General features: G+C 52.5%; 2 protein-coding genes across 2 annotated transcripts in view; one reads left to right on the top strand and one right to left on the bottom strand.

Moving 5' to 3' along the window:
• The window catches only part of LOC137477674 (maestro heat-like repeat-containing protein family member 6), a gene marked incomplete at its 3' end in the record, with an annotated part of 155,675 nt that overhangs the window by 30,536 nt on the left and 109,520 nt on the right, over nt 1-15,619 (bottom strand). The window lies entirely within an intron of this gene.
• LOC137477561 (uncharacterized) lies at nt 4,848-14,403 on the top strand. Its single transcript, XM_068196785.1, has 8 exons — nt 4,848-5,057; nt 5,796-7,032; nt 11,334-11,352; nt 12,202-12,337; nt 12,785-13,117; nt 13,303-13,451; nt 13,709-13,856; nt 14,064-14,403. Exons 1-8 carry the CDS (start codon nt 4,848-4,850, stop codon nt 14,382-14,384), a joined length of 2,553 nt encoding a protein of 850 aa, XP_068052886.1. The 3' UTR covers nt 14,385-14,403.

Here is a 15,619-nt window from a genome sequence, read left to right as displayed (position 1 = left end):
GCTCGACTATGTTTGGCTGGCCTCCCATCTGTACTGGGGCTGCCAAGGCGTCTGCTCTGCGGTTCCCTTCGGCAATAAAGCCTGGGAGATCTGTGTGTGACCTCACATGTACCACATAAAAGGGATGCTCACGGTTAGAAACCAGGTGTACTAATTCTGTGAGCAACCTGAAGATGACTTGATTTGGGACCTCTTTTACAATTGCATGTTCAGCTCTAGACACTGCTCCTGCCACATATGCCGAATCTGTGACTAGATTAAAAGGTTGATCGAATTTTTTTAAAGCCCTCACGACAGCATCCAACTCAGCTACTTGCGGGGAACCTTCCACTACTTTAACGTCTGATTCCCACAACTGAGTCACTGGGTCTTTCCAAGTCACTACTGACTTGTGGGACTTCCCTGACCCATCTGTGAACACTGTCAGTGCTTTGAGTGGCTTTTTACTTTGCAATTCTCTCGGCAACAATTTGAATTCTGTATTGAACCGATGATGGCCAGGATGCCCAATTTGAATTTGGCTTGAGAAGCTGTCTAGAGCAAACTGCAAATTTTCATTTTGTCTGAGAAGGTGTTCAAAGGTCTCCTTGGTCATTTTCCCCGTGGATGTTTTGATGGGGAGGTGGATACATGTGAAGTCACAACCCGCTAGTACTTGCAGACGAGCCCTGGCCCGTATTATGAGCTGCGCCATCAGCTCTTGTGGCTTGGTGATACTTTTGGACTGTCTGTGGCCAAGGAACACCCACTCAATTATCAAGAGAGGGTCCTGTTGGCCCTTGTCCCACTGGAATATTATACCGTATAAATGGGGTAACTCACCTAAGATGATGAAGCGGAAAGGCAGCCCTGGTTGACAGCGATGGGCTTGCCTACTTGCGATGGTGGTTTGGACCTTCTCGAGTGCGGCTCTGGCCTCCCGGGTCAGGACTCTTGGGGAACTTAAACCCTCATCCCCCTCCCTTTCTGCTAACAAGTCAAAAAGAGGGGATAGTTCTCTCGTGGTGAGTCCCAGCCATGGCCTGATCCAATTTAGTGATCCACACAAGCGCTGGATGTCATTCAGCGTCTTGGGGTTGTTACTTATCTGAATTTGTTGAGGCCTAATCATTCGGTTATTAATTTCTAGGCCCAGGTACTTCCAGGGTGGCAGCAACTGTACCTTCTCTTTTTGTAGTTCGAATCCGGCCACCGACAAGGCCCTAACAGTGTCCTCCAGAGCTGCTTGTAGGACCTCGCTGTCAGGGGCACAAATCAGCACGTCATCCATGTAACGATAGAAAATACAGGATGTCCACTTGGCACGCATTGGGGACAGAACCCTGGCGACATACCACTGGCATATAGTGGGGGAACATTTTAGCCCCTGAGGTAGTACTGTCCAGTGGTAGCGCTTCATAGGGGCTTCCCTGTTGATGGAGGGTACAGAGAAGGCAAAACGGGGAGCATCATCCGGATGGAGCGGGATTTGAAAGAAGCAATCTTTAATGTCAATTACGGCTAAATTATAATTTTGGGGTAGCATAGATGGAGATGGCATACCCGGTTGGAGAGAGCCCAGATTTTCTATGGCTTCATTAATTTTCCTTAGGTCATGGAGGAGTCGCCACCTGTCCTTCTCTGGTTTTTTAATTACAAACACCGGAGAGTTCCAGGGGCTGTTAGTTTCGACCATATGTCCCTTTGCCAATTCCTCCTCCACTAGTTTTGTGAGCGCCTGTAGTTTTTGTTTACTCAGCGGCCACTGCTCCACCCAGACAGGCTTATCTGTGAGCCATGTTAATTTCTGTGTGGGGCGCTCCTCAGTGGCCGCACCTAAAAATGTTGGGGGGCCGGAAATTCCAATTTGGCTCCCCACTGGGACATGGCGTCTCTCCCCCATAGAGTAAATTTACAATCGATCACGAACAGACGTACTGAGGCTAGCAGTCCGTTCGGACCCTTAATTTGGATAATATTTTTTGATTGCTTTGCTGGCTGGGGCCCGCCTAGTCCTAAGACTGGCGTGGCCACACTTTGCAGCTCCCAGTGTGACGGCCACTTATGTGGTGGGATGACCGTCACGTCTGCCCCTGTGTCCAACATCCCCTGAAGGTATGCAGAATGCCCCTCGCACTTGAGTTTACACCATACGAGGGGTTTTTCCTCTCCCAACTTCCCAGCATAAAAGACTGAGAGTTCCAGGTCATTACACAGAGCACGAGGAATAGGAATTGCCTGTGCAATAACCTGGCCCTTAGGCAGGAAGAGGGGGGGATGGACACAGCGTGCCACGAGATAGAAGAGCCTCGGATTAAGGGTGGAAATTACCGGAGGAACTTCTATCTCCAGTGGGGTGCTTTTTGTGTCTCCGACCACGAGGTACCTGCAGTTCAGAAGGTCCTCCTTCCTCCTGGTTTCACAGCGGCAGATGTGTGATAGAAACTCTGCATCTGCTATGAAGAAATGCCAGTCCTGGGAACGAAAGTGGACAGAATTGGTGAGTCGGAGCCGATAAGGCTCCCCGATGTCAGTAGTTGAGAGGCAGCCGCTTACAGATGGGACTAGATGGTGTATCGCGGCTCCTCTCGCGGCACCACGACTTGCCTCATTTTTATCAGCACGCGAGGCAAGTGCGCGTTCCTTTCCTAGTTTTTTGGGATTGTGGGGCTCCCATCCCTCCTCCCTCCTCCCGCAGCCCTGGGTGGTATAGTCCTTAGAAGTGGGCAGCGATCCTGAAAATGTCCCTCCTGATGGCAGTGGAAGCACTGGCGTGTGGATGGAAGTCGCTTCGGAGCTGAGTTCCTTGGAGGAGCAACAGCAGATGCGACCAGCTTGTCTTTAGGTCTCTTTGGGGCCTCGTCCTCTATCAGGTGTGATTTCAGGGTGCACTCCTCGATGATCTGGTCGAGGGTCGGCGCTGGTGAGGCCGGCAGCGACAAGATGATTCTTTTGCACATGGTGTTGGCGTTCATGTGCACCACTTCTAGGACTAGCCCGTCTCGGTGTTCAGGTCTCTCCACCCGTCTCTCGACTGCTGCCCGGACCCGGTCTACGAAATCTACAAAAGGCTCTGCGACACCTTGTTTAATCGCTGTATAGGGAACCATTGGGTCCTTGGTGGGCATGCCCAGGAACGCACGCTCTGCTGCACCCCTGGACATGTCCAGCACGGCCGTTGGAATTCCCCGAGCTTGAAGTTGCCCTTCACTCCATTCTCCTTCACCCACAAGATGGTCCAAAGTGATCGGTTCTTCCGCGAAATCCAGGCTGTAAGGCCCTTCTAGGATTTCGGGAAGCAGGTCTGCTGCCAGTTTCTTCCACCTCCTCTCCCACAGGCTGTATTCTGATGGGAGAAGCAGGCAGCTAAACAGACACTTAAGGTCTGCTGGCACTACGGTTCTAGATGTTAAAGTCGCTTTTAAAATGCCTTTAAAAAAGGGGCTTTTTTGTCCAAAATCACGTGATGTTTTGCAGACCTCTTTTATGGATTCATAGGGAAGGGGTGTCCATGTAGGGTTTTCCCCTCCCCTGGCATAGGAGGCTGGAGTGCGGAGCGACTGCTCGACTTCATAGACTGGGCACCGTCCCCTCCCCTCTCCCCTACTCCCCCCTCCCCCCCTGGGTATCCGAGGAGCGGGAGGACGTGGGGGCGCGGTACGTGGGACAGGGCAGGGAGAATCTTCTCCCTGGGACAGCGGGGCGGAGGTGACAGAGCCCTCCCTGTTGGGGGAGGGTGGGGCTGATGTTGCGGCAGGCAGGACATGGAAGAAGGGAACGCCCACCCGAGGGGGAACAGGGGGAGGGGTGGCAACCCGATGCCTGGAGTGGGAGGTGCCCACACCCACAGGGAAACAGGAGGGGGTGGGGTCAAAGGTGGGGATACAGGGAACAAAGGAGACAAAGGGATTATGGGAAGAAGAAACCTCTCCACGTGGCCGCCCTCCATCTTAGGAAAACAGAGGCCCCAGCCACGTGGCTGCGGCTTCCTCAGGGGGACAAAGAAAGGGATTCAGGGGAGCAGAGCAGCGCGGGGTAGCGCCAGAACTAAGATTTCTAACTGGGAAAAAGGGATTGGAAAAGGGGTTTGGGGTTAGTTCCTCAGCAGAGTAGCTAATTCCACCAAGGCGGGGGTGCCGGGATGGCTCGGGGGAGCCAGGAGCACGGTCCACGTCTGTGGAGCTGCCCTGCGCCTCAGAGCGGCGGAGTACTCCCCTCTGCCTACCCGGTTTAGGGGAAAAAGGGGTAGGAGAGGATGGGGAAATGGATTTGGGGGAAACAAGAGTTTTGCCCGATGGCTCTTTCCTTTCTTTGGCCGCTTCTCGCGCAGACCCTGCTTTTACAACCTCCGAGATCAGCAAATGGAGCTTTGGGAAACAATCTTTCACAGAGGGATCCCTGTCCATTCCCTCTGCTAACCTGGCTCCTACTTGCTCCCAGAACTCTGTTCTGTGAGCATCCTCCGCGGTTACACGTGGAAAGGAAAAGCAGAGCCATCGTACAAACTGCTTGACTGAATTTTTGGGGTAGGGATGTTTTACTGATAAAATCCCCTTAATTTGGGTATAGAATTCTCTTTGTTGGGTAGATAGCGTGGTCCCCATGCTATTTCTACCCACAGCCTCACCCCTGGTGCAGAAAAGGCAAAAGAAAAAAAGCAAAAAATGCGAAAGACCCCGGCGGCCCGCCGCACACGCTGCGCGCTGCGTGATCCGTACCCCCGGAAACGCGGCAGAGCCCACCCACGTGAAGTATCAGCCGGGTACCCCCCGTGGCTAATCACTCACCAAACCGGAATCTTCGCAAATAAAAGCTGCTACCAGGGTCTTCTTTCCCGGGAAGTGTCCATTCTTCGGCTTTCCGTAGCCATGAATGGTTGCGCTCCCAGTCCCACGCGGGAAAACAGAGCGTGTTTACCTGTGGGTGGCGGAGACGTCACTGACTTACTTCGGGGGGGCACTTGCTCCCATTTTCAGTCCGGCACGGAGCACTTTTCCGTCGTGGACCGCGACCCTGGGGTGGCGGCGGCAGTTTTCCGCGCGGATCGCGCTCGCTCGTCTCGGCAGCAGCGCTCGCTGGTCGGCGGCGCGGCTTCGCGGCGGCGGCGCTCTCTCTGCGCGGCTCCCGGGTGCTCTGTGGTGACTCTCTGCCTGCTCCGCGGCTTTGCGCTGGCCGTGGCCCTGACGTTGGGCGTCACTCGCGGCTGCTCTTTACTTTGTCTGCCCCGATCAGCTCCCGAATGCCCGGCTTGGGCGTCTCTGCTTTTCGTCGGGGCCGGGGCTCGCCGCAGTTTCCGGGCGCTTTTGCTGTCGCGCTCCGGGGTGGGCTGTTGACCGCGCTTTGCCGTCGGCGCGAGGGAAGAAACAAAGAGGCAGGGAATTCGTCCAAATCCGTCCGCGTGGCGGCTGGATGCTTTATTGGCTGCGAGAGCTGCGATGGAAAGGCTGCAGCCGATCCCAGCTTCGCACGGACGCAAATGGCCTCGAGCATGCCGAGGAGTGGGGTGATATAGGGAAGGGACAGGGCGGACGGGGAGCCCTCCCGCCCAGTGGGTACAGACATCACGGTGATGACGTGTACTACAGCGACCAATGGGAACACGGCAGGGGCGGACACGAGACTTTGGGGTGAGTGGGACCACGAGAACGGGAAGACGGGCACGGAAACCACAGGAGTAGGGGAAAACCCGGGGGATGCACGAGGGTACAAAGAACTGGAAAACTAACAAAGAAAAAAACCTATTATGTGAACCCAAACCTGGGATGCAACAGTGCGTGGCTTGAACGGTAAGCCTTTTAAACTTTTTGGGGCTCCAGGGATATAGGGTGTCAAAGAAAAAGGCTCAGGTGGTAAAACAGAAGGTGATCTACCTGGGGTATGAAATCAGTGCTGGACAACGGACTTTGGGGAAAGAACGCATAGAATCAATATGTCAAACCCCAAAACCTCAGACGATAAAGGAACTGAGAACATTCCTGGGTATGACAGGATGGTGCAGACTATGGATATACAACTACGGATTGCTCGTGAAACCTCTGTATTCACTCATTGCAAATGGAAGCAGAGACCTTCAGTGGACAAAAGAAACCACACAGGCCTTTGGTCAGCTGAAAAAGGCCCTCATGTCAGCTCCAGCTCTAGGACTTCCAGACGTGAGTAAACCATTCTTTCTCTTCTCTCATGAGAAACAGGGAATTGCCCTGGGAATACTGGCACAGGACCTGGGCCCATACAGAAGGGCAGTTGCTTACCTTTCTAAACAGCTAGATGCAGCAGCAAAAGGATGGCCAGGTTGCCTCAGAGCAGTGGCCGCAGTTGTACTGAACATTCAGGAAGCCCGTAAGTTCACCCTGGGCCAGAAGATGACTGTGCTAGTGTCTCATACAGTATCCTCAGTCCTAGAAACCAAGGGTGGCCACTGGCTCTCCCCACAACGATTTCTGAAATACCAAGCTATCATGGTAGAACAAGATGATGTTGAGATAGTGGTAACTAACATTGTCAACCCAGCTTCCTTTCTCAGTAGGAACCAAGGAGAACCAATTCATCACGATTGCCTGGAGACCATCGAAGCCACTTATTCCAGCCGCTCAGACCTGAAGGACACCCCTCTGGATGATGCGGAAACCTGGTTCACTGATGGAAGCAGCTACGTCATCAATGGAAAGCGACATGCTGGGTATGCAGTTACCACATCAAGGGATCGAATCGAATCAGGACCATTACCAGCAGGTACCTCCGCACAGAAGGCAGAAATAATTGCCCTGACTCGGGCATTAGAGTTATCAAAGGGAAAAAGAATAAACATTTATACAGATTCAAGATATGCATTTGGAGTGGTGCATGCCCATGGGGCTATCTGGAGAGAAAGAGGACTATTAAACTCACAGGGAAAGAACATTAAACATGCGCAAGAGATACTACAACTATTGGAAGCAGTCCAACTGCCTGAAAAGGTGGCAATCATGCACATTAAAGCACATCAAAAAGGAAACTCAGAATTGGAGGAGGGAAATGAGCTGGCGGACAGAGAGGCAAAAGAAGCAGCAAAAGGTGAGGTAACAGTGGAGGGACCCTTAATTCCTGATGGCCAAATCTCCCTAGAAGGTAAGGCAGTGTATGATAAGAAGGACAGAAAGCTAATTGAAGATGAAAAGGGAACGTATAACCAAGAGGGATGGGCTGTTACAGCAGAAAAGAAACTAGTTATCCCCTCCCATTTATTATGGGCATTAGTAAAAGAGGAACATCAGAAAACACACTGGGGAATTGATGCCCTGCATAACTACTTGACTGGAAAAATCATTGCTAGGAACTTATATGCCACTGTCACTCAGGTAGCCAGGCAGTGTGAACTTTGCCTCCAGACTAACCCTAAGAATACCCCTAAACCAAAACTTGGCCAAATTGGAAAGGGCCATGGACCTGGTCAGCAGTGGCAAATTGATTTTTCAGAATTGCCAAGAAAAGGGGGGTATCGATATTTGTTGGTACTAACAGATACCTTTTCAGGATGGCCAGAGGCTTTCCCCACCAGGACTGCAAAAGCTCGGGAGGTAACAAAGGTGCCGTTACAAGAAATAATACCACGCTTTGGAGTTCCAGCCACAATATCCTCAGACAGGGGACCTCATTTTATTTCTAAAATAGTACAACAGGTCAGTCAGCTTCTGGGCATAGATTGGGAACTTCACACACCATATCGCCCCCAGTCAAGTGGCCAAGTTGAAAAAATGAATCATTTGATTAAGCAACAAATTGTGAGACTAGGGCAAGAAGTTAATTTGCCTTGGCCCCAGTCTCTCCCACTAGCATTGTTGCGACTCCGAACTAAGCCCAGAACCAAAACAAAGCTGAGCCCCTTTGAAATGCTCTATGGGAGACCATATGGTGTACAGAAAGGAATATCCACCCAAACTGGGGAAGAAAGGCTGGCTGTTTACATGGTGGCCTTAGGTAAGCAGCTCAGAGAAATTGAAAAACACGTGGCTGGAACTCAGAGCAGAGGGCTAGATGGACCAGTGCATGACATACAGCCTGGGGATTATGTGTATGTCAAGTCTCTTACAGAAAAGACCTTGGAGCCGCAGTGGGAAGGACCGTTCCAAGTGCTCCTCACCACTTTCACTGCGATTAAGATCCAAGAGCAGAACACCTGGATTCACCACTCTCGAGTAAAGAAAGCTCCTGAGGCCCCTTGGAAAGTAACATCGGGTGATAATGAACTGAAACTAAAACTCACTCGAACAAAATGAGTATATTGTGGTCGGGGGTGTTTAGCAATTTAGGTTGCAAAAGTCTAATCGGGAGAATTGTTTTGTTAGCAACCCTAATCACAATCCTAGAACTAAAACCCACCTCTAGCCAGAGTAATGCTGAATGGCCTTGGTCCCAAGCCTTTACTTGTTACACTGGATCCATGGGAAAATACTCTGACATAAAAAGTCTGAATCTATCAACTGCAGTCATGCACAGAAACCAAGCATACGAAAGACAAGAGTGGCAGAGACAAAGAATATGGTCACTTCAAGGAACCATAGGAGAAGAAATTAGGATAGGGTGTCGGATGATCAATGGAACCGATCATAGGAGAGCAACCCAAATTAGTGTTTTAACATCTCCCACGGACGGAAACTGGGAGGTTTGTAGTCGTTCAAGTGAAATAGACTGTTGGTGTAACTTTACATTAATACAGACTGTTGAGGTAGTTTGTCTCTGGGCCCAGGATACCATTGGGCTCTCCTTCAAGTTTAAAATAAATGCCACAACTAAGCCCATGACCCCAGCCCAAACCCAAATCACACCTCTTGGGCCTGGACCTGAAATTTACAAAATCGGCCCATATGTAATAAGAAATACAGGCCAACAGCAGTTATTGTTTAACCCAGAATGGTCTCTTAAGCGTGTTGAATTACTAATGCAAACTAACATCTCTGAAATTCAACCAGCCTGCTCTCCCTTTTTAAAAACGTCCTTTGAGGGTTGGATGACCTGGCTGCAGAAACAAGCATATACTGGAAGCAGAATGCGAAGAGATCTGACTGGAATATTAGGGACAGGGCTGGGAGTCCTAAACGGAACTGATTCTGAAATATTAATGAACAAATTAGCCACTGCAACAAGTGATTTAACTAAATTAAAACAACCTCTACAGTCATCTTTGTTAGCATTGGGAACCAGTCAGTGGCAGGTCTCGAGAATACTGCCAAGGCTGAAAAAGGCAGAGGACCAAGACCATGGGTCAATCATAGATGCACTTGCTGTGGTTCAGGATAATGTGTCTCTGGCCCTTAGCTGTATACAGGCACAATTATGGTTGCAATCAACAGCTGCCTCAATTATAAGGGAAGGAAGCGAAGGAGCCTTTGCAATTGAGATTCGAAAGGCCGTGTGGGACAGTGCTATGGATTTTGAGAAGAAATTTCAGTCTTGGTGGACTTTGGTAAACTTTACCTATGACTCGACTGACAACGTAGTTACTGCCTTTGTGCTCACCATACGCAATGCCACAGTTTATGTTATTCATCCCATTATAGCACTGGGACTGAATCATGAGCAGTCAGTGCTCTACCCTTCAGAGCACAGGGCATGGGCACGGAGAGTGGGTGAAAAATGGCAAACTGTGAATCTAGAATCTTGCGTTACCCGGGAACAACAGGGGTTCATTTGTGAGAGTAACACAATCGATGCTCAAGATATATGTCTTGATACTGAACAAGGTGTTTGTCACTTTGAGATTCATCCGGATACGAATCAAAGGACTGTACTTGTATATATTGGTCAAGGTTGTGTATGTTTGAGAACTGCGTGTACTTTTATAGAAATAGATAAGGGTAATGTAACTTTGCTCAGTAAGAATTATCTTAACTTTTGTATTTGTAACTTTGTTAGGATTTCAGGGTGTGACTTTCTGTATTTGGCACCAGTTGTGTCTCATCAGCTAATTCATGCCAACAATAAGATGTACCACAGGTTGTCACCCACGCCTATTGGAATGAACCTCACTTTAATTAGACAATTAATCAAACATCAGGACCTTGTCAAAATTCTAGAGAATATTCAAAAAACTGGGGAGAAAACCTTAATTACTGTCCATCATGACATAAAAGAAATAAACAGGGTTCTGCAAAGAGTGAAACAGGATGCAAGTCACAGTTGGTGGGATTCACTTTTTGGATGGTCGCCCACTGCAACTGGAATCCTAAATACATTATGTCACCCCATTATTGTTTTACTAATATTAGTATCCCAGATACATAGTAAAGCATTGGGAGACACATATCGTAGAGATTGGAGCTTGTACTAAGTAAAAGAATTTACTATTTTGCTGAAAAGGGGGGACTGAAACATGGGGTTAGAACTAGAAGATATTAATTAGAAGGTATTGAATAGTAATAGGCATATAAAATAATGGATATTGCTTAGGGCCACATCCTTATGTTACGTGAGAATATACCGTATCCTGGCCTATGGGAAAGGAAGAGACTACGTGCAGAGCAGCAAGGAGAGACCTGATAAGGAGAAGGAATGTATATGGAAAACAGGATACAGGGTGTAAAGACAACTGAAAATGGGGCCCCTTATGTTCTGGGAACAGATGGATCCTGACCCCGGGCTTGGACCGTGGCCAAGGAATCAATGGGCATGTGCAAAGCAGTGGGGTCGAAAAGTCAGCCTGAAGAAGACCATTCTTACTTCATCCCTTTTACGACCCCCGAAGCCTGGGACGACCACCAGAGACAGCTGCACAGGCACAGAGGACCGACAAGCAGATTAGCAAACAGAGCGGAGAGGGAGGGGAGCCAGGAAATGGCCCATGGGGAAACTTAATGCATATGTAACACTCCAGGGATAAAAGAACACGTGTGTAAGCAAGGGGCACGCATGTATTTGGGGAAATGTCCCACATGCGTCCGGCCGAATAAACATACCTACTTTAAAACTCACTCTGTCTCTGAGTTTTAGAGTCTGGCTCCGCGTGTCAGGATGAGCCAGGATCCATAGGCCTGGCAGCCTGAGCTTGCTGCCAGGGAAGGCCTCGGAGCAGATCCTCCGGAGTGCCATCCCACGGCACATGCAGGGAACCAGGGGGTCTGCTGGATGGTGGGAAAGCTTTGAGGAGGGACGGGGACAGCTGGGGGTCCTGGCGGGCTGTTGAGGGCTTCTCTGCGGGTATTTGCGGGGGGTTGGTGTTGGGGAGCGTGTGGAGGAAGGAGTTGTCTGGAAGGTGAGAGGTCTAGGCTGGAATTTGAATCAACTTGAAGGCAGCATCTGTGATTTGGCACAGCTTTGCTTATGGAGGGCAGAAGGAATATCTGTGACTTTTCCTCTTTGTGGTCCTGATTCTCCTGCAGGGAACAAGATGGGAGAGCTGTACCTTATTGGCCACTTACTGGGGGAGGATGAGCCCTTTTTCCATCTACTCATTTGTTTGGGCTACTTTTGTAAGACTGAGTGGACTTTCAATCCTTGAGAGCTTTTACTCCTTAAGAGAATGACGATATTATCATCCCTTCATTGAAAACCATTTGCACACCAAAGAATGGTCTTCTTTTTGCCTCTGTATAGTGCTATGTTTCCAAGGAGACTTTCAGTGGAATGTGTTACGGCAAATGAGTTGCTGCTTTTAGATGGGAACAAACTTCCAAATCATTCACATTCTCCAGCAATCTCTATTAATTTGAGAAGTTTGCAAATTTTGGAACTACTCCAGTGGCCCAATGAGAAGTAAAGCCTTCCTGAATTGAGGATTCTTAAATGGCCTGATCCCGCAGAGCAGGGCAGGGTTTGCTGATGGTTTGAGCTGCTCCTAAAGATCCTGTTGGGCTGTCTCAGACACCTGGGGCCAGGGATTCCTTCCAACCGTGGCCACTTAGGGTGGGCTGGGGGCGGCCCCAGGGCGGGTGGCAACAGTGTGTGCAAGGGCCCTTTGTGACACGCTGCAGCACAGTCACCATGGCATGGAACGGGACAGGGTGTCCAGGGGCCCTCCCTTTGTGACACGTGGTGTCATAGGAGCTGGCGGTGACAAGAGCACGCCACAGTGCTCGGAGCAGGCGACGGGACAGGACAGGACAGAGCGGTGTCGTGAGGAGCCCCCGCACAGCGCGCTCGTTCGTGTCTGACCCGGAGCTTTTCCGAGGCGTTATTCCTACAGGTGACCTCGTGGCAGGACGTCGGGACTTGGCAGCCCGTGGCCTTCCCGAGGCTTTTCTTTTGCAGGTGCCCGCAAGGCCAGACTGAGGGAATTGGCGACCACAATCCTTACGAGGAGTCTCCTGTCATTGTGGCAGGAGCCCTCAAGACCAGAGTGCAGGACTTGCTGTCCTGCAGACTTCCTGAGGTTTCTCTGTCTCAGGTGAGTGGCAGAGATGAGCCACAGGGCTGATGGCTGCAGCCAGCTTGACCCCATCCCATCCCATCCCATCCCATCCCATCCCATCCCATCCCCTGGGGACATGCCCATGGAAAGGATGGAAGAGCGGCCGGGCAGACACCCCGCAGTGGCCGTGCTCCATCCCCTGGGGCATCCCGGGACTGTCCCTGCCTGGGGAGCAAAGGGCTGGGCTGTGTTCTCCGGCCTCTCCCGCAGCCCCTCAGCTCTGGCTGCGCTCGCTCTTTGCCAGGTGCAGCCCTGGACCGGACACAAGAGCAGGAACCCAGCCGTGGCCGCTTCCGCAAAAGCCTGAAGGTACCAGCAGCCATCCCCACCTGGGCTGGGCCTGCTGTCACTGCTCAGCCGAGCACCACGCTTGGAGTACTCCATGGAACATTCTGGGCTTCCCTGTCCTTTGTTCTCCTGCAGATGTTCCGGAAGTTCCTGCGCATTCGGCGTAGAAAGACCGGCAGCACAGCAGCTGAGGGCCCAGCCAAGCCTGACTCGGGGCTGACCGAGCTCCAGGCTGAGCCTGATGTCAGCCCGGATTCGGCTGAGCGCTCAGAAGACTCTGACGCCTCAGCAACTGAAACCTGGGCAAAGGCTCTTCACTCGTCAAAGACTGAGGATGTGGCCATCACAAACAGCAACAATGAAGAGACTCAGGGCATCACAAATACTGACACCACGCCCGCTCCCACTATGATTCATGCTCCCACTATGGATTTTTTCGAGGAGAGTGCTGTTCTTTCTCAGCAGCAGGTAAGCAGCCTGGGGCCAGGCCTGGAGGACTTCCCAGGATTGTGTGTCCCCTCAAGCCATGGTAACCGGGCCCACTCAGCCTTTGAGGCCAGCACAGTGTGGTGGGAAGTTAACCACTTCTTGGGGGCAGCATGGGAAGTTTCTCCCTTGGACAGTGCTCCAAGTCTTCCCCATGCCTCCTCCAGGTGCCAGGCATTGTAAGGAACATCCACCAGAGTCTCGTCTCCCACGTCTCTGTGGATGCCAGGCTGCAAATTGACCTTGTGAGGCTGGCTGAAGAACACCCTGCTGACGTGGTGCTGACCCTCCTGCGCTGTGCCCCAACGTGTGACAGGTACAGGGCCCACGAGCCTGGAGAGCTCAGGGCTCAGCAGCCTTTAGGGCCCGTGGCCCTGCACAGCCTGTCCCATGGGGGCTGCCAGACAGGCAGAGAGGCCCAGGACCCTCGGGCCCCTCTGTTTCCTGAGCCTGCTGCCAGTGCTCCTTCCCTGCCCTTCAGGGCTCCAGGGCTCTGTCACCTGGGCCCCCACAGCTGCACAGGGCATGGTGCTGTGACTGACATGGCCCTGACACAGAGCTCTGATCCCACAGAGCTGCTGCAGTGCTGTGGAGAGCCATAGGCTCATCGGGACCAGCAGTGGAGAAAGTGCTGCCAACACTGCTCCGTGTGATGGAGGACTGGCCTCTGACCAGAATGTACACCTCTGATGGGGACAACGAGGATGTTTTTGCCCTGGCTGTGAGTTTCTGGAACTGGCCTTTGCTCACCCACAGGTCGCCTCTCCAGCAGCTCTCCATCCTCTCCACGCCTCAGGCGCTGGGCTGAAACCGGGGCCAGGGGCAGGCTCAGGGGCCACCAGGCCCGCTGCTCCCCTGCGTCTGCCCTTGGGCCCTGCCCCATGGACACCTCGGGACTGAGCCCTGCCTTGGGCTGCTTCTCTTGCAGGCAACTCTGGTGATCTGGGTGATTGTCCAGGTGCCTGAGTGCCACGAGGCGATGATCCCTTATTCCTCCCACCTGTTTGTGGCTCTGCTCTTCCATGTTGTCATCACCACACAGCAGACGCCACCAGAGGAAGTTGATAACTTTTGGAGAGCATGCCAGGAGGAACACCGCCTTCCCAGCAAGCCCAACAGGTCCCAGTCCTCTTGTCCTTCCCGTGCCCTTGTGGCCAGCGCCAGTGCTCCCAGTGTGACCTGGGCTTTTCTCTGCACACAGGTTTGCAGTGCAGGTCATGAAGGCTCTGCTCTACCAACTGCGCTGTGACCGTGTGGTGGAGGCTATGAAGCACAAGCGTGGCTGGGACATGCTGCTGTGTGCTGACACCCAGCACTACGCCGTGTGTCTGTTAGCCAGGTGAGACCCCCTTCTCCCCACTGCCCCCAGCATTTGTGCCCTGTGCCCCTGTGGTCCTGGGCCAGAGGGCCTTGTCACCAAGGGACAGCCAAGGAGACTGGAAAAAGCGGGGAGAGGAGGGTGTCCAGAAGGAGCTGCCCTAAAAAGCACCTACATCCCCTCCAGAGATGCTGGGGAAAAACCAGACCTCTGTGAGTCAGTCCTGGGAGGGGTTTGGCCCCCCCACCTCAGGGCCTTGGTGGCTTTTTCCCCCTTCCAGGGAGATGTGCAAAATCTTGGTCCCCTTCTGTTCCCGCATTGCATTCCACCTGCTCCAGCCACTCAGCAGAGAGGCGCCACACTGGGATCTTCCCTTCCTGGCATTCCTTGTGGAGGTGAGCCTGTTGGCCAGCGCTGCCTCACTGAGCTGCCTCCCAGCTCTCTGCCCTCTCGTAGCCACAGCTGCCAGGACGGTGCCCACGCCCTGTGCTGCTGCCTGGGCCCAGCCCTGTGCGGTTCTGGGCTCCTGCCGGCCGGGTCCCCTGTCACTGCCCTGTGCCTTTCAGGTCCTAAAGTTCTTGGATTTGACTAAATCTGGTGTCAGCATCCTGAAGATCATGTCAAGGCACCTGCAGAGCGAGTGCAGGGAGCGGCGTCGCCTGGCGCTCAGAGGCCTCGTGGTGCTCAGCAAGGATCCCTCGATGGTGAGAAGGGGGCAGCGGCTGAAGCTGCGCTGGGCAAAGCAGCCCCTTGGGCTGGCAGCACTTCAGGACCTGAGGCAGCTGCTGCCAGCTCTCCTGCCTCACCTGCCCCAGTGCTTTGGGACAGGCCTTTGGCCTGCGGGCCCTGCAGCAGCAGGGTGGGGCTGCAGAGCCAGTGCGGTGTTGGCCGTGCAGCCGTCCATGGCTTTCCAGCACAGCCTTGTGTTCCACACAGGCCAGAAGGATGTGCAGTGTATCTCAAAGCCTTCTGGAGTTGCTGGGAGATTCAGATGGAGACGTGGTCAGCATGAGCCTCCGTGTGTTCAGGAATGTGCTCCAGCACAAAGACATCCTGGTATCCAGCACCACTGCCCCAAAGCTGGCTGAGGCGCTCCTGCTGCTCTTTGACCGTGTAAGGCTCTGTGTCCCCATCTGCAGGCCATGACTGCTCCCCAGAAACTTTGC

The sequence above is a fragment of the Anomalospiza imberbis genome, chromosome 7 (assembly GCF_031753505.1).
Source record: "Anomalospiza imberbis isolate Cuckoo-Finch-1a 21T00152 chromosome 7, ASM3175350v1, whole genome shotgun sequence".
Lineage (NCBI taxonomy): Eukaryota > Metazoa > Chordata > Aves > Passeriformes > Viduidae > Anomalospiza > Anomalospiza imberbis.
Note: the sequence above shows the minus strand (reverse complement) of the source record. Positions and strands in the feature narration are given on the sequence as shown.